The sequence below is a fragment of the Bos indicus x Bos taurus genome, chromosome 3 (assembly GCF_003369695.1).
Source record: "Bos indicus x Bos taurus breed Angus x Brahman F1 hybrid chromosome 3, Bos_hybrid_MaternalHap_v2.0, whole genome shotgun sequence".
In the NCBI taxonomy this organism is placed as follows: domain Eukaryota; kingdom Metazoa; phylum Chordata; class Mammalia; order Artiodactyla; family Bovidae; genus Bos; species Bos indicus x Bos taurus.
The window spans coordinates 11,349,205-11,356,786 of record NC_040078.1 but is presented as its reverse complement, the minus strand read 5'-3'; the positions used below and the strand labels follow the sequence as shown (position 1 = coordinate 11,356,786).

Genomic DNA, 7,582 nt, shown 5'->3' with positions numbered 1-7,582 from the left:
AAAAGGAGAATTTAGGCTGGAGATAAAATTAAGTTTGCTAATCCTGTGACCTTCAGCTAGGGAGATTAGTTTATATTATTTGGACTTGACCATGTAAACACATTGTTCTTAAAAGTGAAAGACAGAATCAGAGTCGGAAAAAGAGATATAATTTTCCTGGGTTTGAAGAAGGGAGAGGGGGATAATGAACCAGAGGCTCCTAGGAACTAGAAAAGGCAAGACGTTTCCAACATCTCAAGAAAGGAATATAAGCCTGCATACCCTAGATTTGTGTATTTATGTACCTGAATGCACTTACTTCCCTTTTGTTTTCAGGTCTTGGCAGAAAACCTCACCATGGTCACCGAGTTTCTTTTACTGGGTTTTTCAAGTCTTGGTGACATTCAGCTTGTTCTCTTTGTGGTATTCCTTTTTCTGTACTTAGCCATTCTCAGTGGCAATGTTATTATTGTTACTGTCATCCGCCTGGACAAAAGCCTCCACACACCAATGTACTTCTTCCTCAGCATTCTCTCAACATCAGAGACCTGCTATACCTTCGTCATCCTACCCAAGATGCTCATCAATCTCTTTTCTGTGGCCAGGACAATCTCCTTCCACTGTTGTGCCATCCAAATGTTCTTCTTCCTTGGTTTTGCTATGACCAATTGTATTGGGAGTTATGGGCTATGATCGTTACGCTGCCATCTGTCACCCTCTACATTACCCTATCCTTATGAGTTGGCAGATGTGTGGAAAATTGGGAGCCCTCTGTGGGATTGGTGGGTTCTTGGCCTCACTAACAGTAGTATATTTAGTTTTCAGCCTCCCTTTCTGTAGTGCCAACAAAGTCAACCATTACTTCTGTGACATCTCACCAGTTATTCGTCTGGCTTGCACAAATACAGATGCTCATGAATTTGTCATATTCATCTGTGGTGTTCTTGTACTCGTGGTCCCATTTTTATTCATTTGTGTTTCTTATATCTGCATTCTGAGGACTATCCTGAAGATTCCCTCTGCTGAAGGCAGACGGAAGGCCTTTTCCACCTGTGCGTCTCATCTCACTGTTGTCATTATTCACTATGGTTGTGCTTCCTATATCTACTTGAGACCAACAGCAAACTATGTGTCTAACAAGGACAGATTAGTAACAGTGACATACACTATTGTCACTCCATTATTAAACCCCATGGTATACAGTCTAAGAAACAAGGATGTTCAAGTTGCTATTAGAAAAGTGTTGGGGAAGAAAGGATCCCTAAAATTATATGATTGATATATTGTTATATTTCAGATTCTGTAATAAATATAGCTTTCTGACAAAGAATGTGTTTCCATATCTTTTTAACTGAGAATTTGTTTTTTGAGAATAGTTGGCACATTTTCTTCTCTCAGCTTTTGTAACTCAATTGCAATATAGACAAGTTCAGATAAAGTTAATTATGTGACACTAATGTCTATTTTTGTTTCAGAATAAGATGCTACTTTGAGGTTTATTGAGTTTAGAATGTTACTGACAGTAAAAATAATCATATATTTGACCTGATCAGTGTTATGCTGCTGCTGCTGCTAAGTGGCGTCAGTCGTGTCCGACTCTGTGCGACCCCACAGACGGCAGCCCACCAGGCTCCCAGGTAAGAATACTGGAGTGGATTGCCATTTCCTTCTCCAATGCATGACAGTGAAAAGTGAAAGTGAAGTTGCTCAGTCGTGTCCGACTCTTTGCGACCCCATGGACTGCAGCCTACCAGGCTCCTCCGTCCATGGGATTTTCCAGGCAAGAGGACTGGAGTGGGGTGCCAGTTATGGCCATAGTGAATCAATTAATCATTCTAGTCCACATATTGCAACAGACAGTATTTTTGAAAGCAATATCCAAAAATGAAATTAGCCTCATGAATACGAGTGGGGGAAGACTTATTTACAGTTTAAAGAGTTAGCAGCATATCTAAATCCATTCACAGACCCAATTAGTTGATAGTCTTTGCTCATGGCCAACCTTATCTAAATCATTTCACTCTATATTACCATTTAATCTTTCTACATTATACATTTGAATATTACAGTGTTCTTTTTTACATGTTTGAGAAATTATTTATATCCTTCTGGCACAGATTTTATGTTTTGTAATTTGAAAAATAATGACAGGATAGATTAATTGGCATTCTTGCATCTACTCATAGATATACTCATCTACTACAGAGTATGTAGACATTAGGAAATCAAATTCTATATGTCCAGAAGTTGCAGCAATTAAATAGAAAACTCCAGAAGTAGACTTTACACTTAATTCCTTGATCAACTTTCATAAAATGTGGGTGAGATTTGTGTGCAGCAGTCTGACACTAAAGTGATTTTTTTAAAGTTTTTATCTATCCTGCTTTATGGCTTTAATTTTCTGTTATCCTCTTCATGTGTGGACCTCCTGAATGATTTTAAATTTACCTCATCTTTTTCTTAGTGTTTCTAGAAGAGAGATAAATTGTTTTCTTTGGCATCAAGTGTGCCTTGCTAAGTCACTTCAGTCCTGTCTGACTCTTTGCAATCCTGTGGACTGTAGTCCTCCATGCTCCTCTGTCCATGGGATTCTCTAGGTAAGAATTCTGGAATAGGTAGCCATGCTCTCCCCTAGGGGACCTTCCCAACCCAGGGATTGAACCCATGTCTTGTCTTGCAGCTCTTGCATTGCAGGCAGATTCTTTACCATTGAGTCACCAGGGAAGCCCTGGAGACAAGTTTGCTTTTTTCTTATTCCTTACGTCAAGTCAAAAATGTGCCAAAAATTATGTCAAGTCAAAAATTGTGTTAAACAGACAAGGAAAATTTTATTCAAGATTATTTTGGTAATGGAGAAATACCAAGTCTGAATTTGGCAACTCTGCCACAACCAACAGGGATAAGGTTTTCAGTGGCTACGACGAGGTAATGGAAAGGTACTGGAGAACCTTATAGCATTTGGGTTTACTACCTGATTTTATCAAAAGGAAAAATAAACATCTCATGGCTTTATTACAGGATGCAATTTTGTGCTTGTAGCAAGGTATTCACCAATGTTGGATTCCTTTCATCCCATGCAAATTGGGATATTAAGAACAATGTCTTCCTTAATGATCATATTTCAAATGGATGCTCCCAGGTCCTTGAGAAAGACATTTCTGGGTTGTAAAACTGACTAGAATTTAAAAATATGTATATATTGGAAGGACAGAAAAATAATATACAATTGCACATTTTCTAAAGCATATACTCTAAGAAAAGGGAGATCAGGGGTCTAGGGTCAGGAAGAAACCTCCCCAAAGTTTAATCAAGTTGAAGGCAAAATTAGGCCTGTCCTGGTCACCTATGCTCTGGGCCCCTCTCTTGTAACACATACTGCTCTATGTACATTTCCCTGTGGCAACAGAGGGTCAACAGAAATTATGATACTTTGGCTATTGCCAGAAAGTAACTATCCTTTGTCTTTGACCTAGAGTCCTCATCATCTGTGGAGTTGTAGAAGACTATCTTCTTAGCTTGCAATGAGTGCAAAATCTCATATTCTTACAGTTCTTCACACCACATCTAATGAATTTAAGTAAACAAAACGATAATATTTGGAAGGTTTGTGGACTGCTCATGTATATGAAGAAAGATTTGATGACCAGAGTTTTTGAAGGAACTAGAACAACTGCAAAACTTTTCTTCATAGGATCTTGTAAATCATCTCTTTAGGGAACTGTCATTCAATGATTTTCTGTCCTCTCTGTTTACCCATGTTTTTAGTACTGGGTTAGAGAAAATGGTTTGCCTGAGTCAGGGAATAAGCTCAAACTTGTGGTCAAAAGGATAACTTCCTGTAATTCATTTACCCAGTTGGTTTATATAGAGTCAAACAAAGTTCCCTAGAAGTGGGATGCTATACAAATGAAATTAATAGATCTCCATTAAATGTGACTGCAAAAATAGTGTATATATGTATATATATATGTAATACAACATTGTGAGTAAACTATATACTCCAATACAAATCAATTAAAAATAAAGTAGCAAAACAAAAAAAAAATATGCTTGACTTTCAAGCATGTACACATTTATTTGCATATAAGGAGACATCTTTTTCTTTCTATAATTCCAAAACTATCCATTTTTAATAAAATAAATTAATATGTCCTGAACACTTACTAAGTGTTAGACACTATTTTAGTTACAGGATACATTAGTAAGAAAAAATAAAGAACCTTGCCTTCGTGGAGTTTATAGTCTATTGCAGAGAAATGAAGCATAAACAATAAGCAGGATATATTAGTAAATTATATGTTAGAAGATCATGTGTTCCATGGGGGTTGGGGGGTGGGGGGTGTGGAGTAAGGCAAGGGAGCAAAGGTATTGGTGGTGATGATTTTAACAGGGTGTACAAGATCTCATTAAGAAGGGGCCATTCTAGCAAATACTTGAAAGAAGTGAAGAAGAACATTATGACTGCATAAATTGTCCCCCTTTTTGTCACCTTTCATCAGCTAAAATTTAGTATCCATCCATGAACAAAAGTACCTCTCAGAGAGTTGGGGGATCCAGGGAGTTTTTCCCACCTGTGCACTGGATAACAGGTAGATAAACCTTATTATGGGTTATGGAACTGGCAGGTGTCTGTGGATTGGTTTTGGCCCCTCTTTGTTGCAGTTGAGGAGCACCTGCAAAGCACTGACGTGGGCATATAGCCAAGGATAAAAGAGCCTTTGTAGAAGTCCTGGTTTACAGAGGGAAGATGCCAGCACTCTGTTGAAGCAAAAAAGCAAAAATCAAAAAACCCACAAAATACTTGCATTGAATATGGAAGAAGACGTTTTTCAGTGCCACCCCTCCTCTAGGTGTCACAGCTTGGCACTAAACTAGCTGGCAACAACTCTCCTGAGCAAAATGGGAGTGAAATGACTGAGGGCCCATGTTCCCCAGCTGTGTGGGATGCTGCTGGAGGAAAGCTTTTCTCTCCTAAAGCACCCAGGGTACAGGAAAGACTTTCATGACTACATGGGGAGAGGGGATCAGGAAAGGCAGATACAAATATGAGAGCACGTTTAAGGGATCTGGTATCTGTTGACTGTATTCAAGACTCTAGCAGCAAGTCCACATACAAGCTTTTGGAAAACCTCACTTGAAGATCTCCCCTAACTGGCCCATAGTTACCCCAAATACCCAAGTACCAAGCCCAAATCTCCCCTGACTTTTCAGCCAGCTCCTTTTGAAAGATCCTGAAATGGCTGTGAGAGTGAGCTATGGTATTTAAAGGCAAGCAGAAAACAGAGTCTATGGGCAAGGGACAAAGCACAAAGTTGGGCTTCAGGAAAATAAGAGATTTCCAATATCTGATTGGATGTGCTAAAAGATTAAAAGAAGACATGCAAAATTAAGAATTCTGCTACTTAAAAAACAATGGATGATACAAATTACAATATTGGATGAACCTTGAAAACACACTGAGTGAAAGAAGCCAGTCATGTATGACCACATCATATATGATTCCATTAATATAACATGTCCAGAATAGGCAAGCTTATAGAAATAGAAAGTAGGTTAGTAATTGCCTAGGGATGAGAGTTGGGTGGGAATATGGGGTCTTGTAGGCTAAAGGTGTGGATTAATTTCTTAGGCTAATAAAATGTTCTAAAACTGATTGTAATGATGGGTGTATAACTATGTGAACATACTAAAAGCCATTGAATTGGACTCTTAAATGATTGACTTCTATGGTACATGGATTATATCTCAACAAAGCTTTTAAAAGAAGAATTCTGCTACATGAGGGAGCATGGAGCAGATGTTCCCATGCAAGGTCAGGAAATTCCAGTGTATAAGTAGGACCAACAAATGTACCTTCCACCTGAAGACAGTTAGTAAGGAATGCGGAGGTTATAACTCCTTCAAGTGCCAAAGTAGCTATGTACAATTTCAAGATACGCAAAAAGTCAAGGAAACATGACTTGATCAAATGATCACAATAATCCTCTAATAACTGAGCCCAAAGGTACAGAGATATGTGAATTGTCCAATAAATAATTCAAAATAACTTTTTTTGAAGAAACTTAATGACTTCATACTTTGGCCACCTCATGTGAAGAGTTGACTCATTGGAAAAGACTCTGATGCTGGGAGGGATTGGGGGCAGGAGAAAAAGGGGACAACAGAGGATGAGATGGCTGGATGGCATCACCAACTCGATGGACGTGGGTTTGGATGAATTCCGGGAGTTGGTGATGGGCAGGGAGGCCTGGCGTGCTGCAATTCATGAGGTTGCAAAGAGTCGGACACGACTGAGCGACTGAACTGAACTGAACTGAACTGAAATCACTTCATTGGAAATAGGGGAACAGTGGAAACAATGTCACACTTTATTTTGGGGGGCTCCAAAATCACTGCAGATGGTGACTGCAGCCATGAAATTAAAAGACACTTACTCCTTGGAAGGAAAGTTATGACCAACCTAGATAGCATATTCAAAAGCAGAGACATTACTTAGCCAATAAAGGACCATCTAGTCAAGGCTATGGTTTTCCCAGTAATTTCCCACCTGCAATTCATGGGGTCACAAAGAATTGGACATGACTGAGCAACTGAACTGAATTGAACTGAATGACCAGACAATTCAACAAAATCAACAGAGCAATGCAGAAATGAAATAAATTTAAAGGAGATACATGTTGTAATAAAACAGAATCATTCAGAAATTCTGGTGCTTAGGAATTTAGTGAATGAAATTTAAAATGCAATAAAGGACATCAGTAGCAGAGCTGATCAAAAAGAAGATGGACTCAGTGAGTAAGAGAATAGGAATTTTGAAATAAGTCAATCAGAGAACAAAAAAAGTATGAAAACAGCAAAGAAAGACTACATGATCTAATGGACATCAAGAGAACAAATATCAGAATCACTGGATTTCCAGAAAGAGAATATGAGGAAGAGGACAAAAGGTTTATTTAAATAAATGATAGTTGAGATCTTCTCAAGTCTTATGTGAGATTTAGACACCCAAGTTCATGAAGCTACATCCCCTCATTATTTCAATTCAAAATGTTGTTCTCTAAGACACATTAAATTAACTTCAAAAAATCAAAAGCACAGAGAGAATCCAAAAAGTAGCAAGAAGATAAAGATTTCAACCTACAACATAACCCTCATTAGACTATCAGCAGATTTCTCAGAAGAAACTACTGACCAGAAGAGAGCAAGATGGTATGTTCAATGTGCTGAATTAAAAAAAAAAAGAAAGAAAGAAAGAAAGACAGCCAGCCAAGAGTACTCTGTCAGGGTTATTCTTCAGAAACAAAGGTGAAATAAAGATTTTACCAAATAAACAGAAGCTAGTGGCGTTCATAAATCATCATTAGATCTGCCTTATAAAAAATGTTGAAATACTGAAAGGATTTCCTTAAGCTGAAGAAAGGCGATGCCAAAGAATGTTCAAATTACCATACAATTGTGCTCATTTCACGTGCTAGCAAGGTAATACTCAAAATCTTTCAAGCTAGGCTTCAGCAGTACATGAACTGAGGACTTCCAGATATACAATCTGGATTTAGAAAAGGCAGAGGAACCAGAGAACAAATTGCCAGCATCCATTGGATCA

General features: G+C 38.2%; 1 protein-coding gene across 1 annotated transcript; it reads left to right on the top strand.

Annotated features, from left to right (window-relative positions):
* Window positions 1-336: 336 nt before the first annotated feature.
* LOC113882776 (olfactory receptor 10R2-like) lies at window positions 337-1,258 on the top strand. Its single transcript, XM_027525901.1, is given in 2 exon segments — window positions 337-647; window positions 649-1,258. Coding segments are annotated over 2 exon segments (921 nt in total).
* The last annotated feature ends 6,324 nt before the right edge of the window (window positions 1,259-7,582 follow it).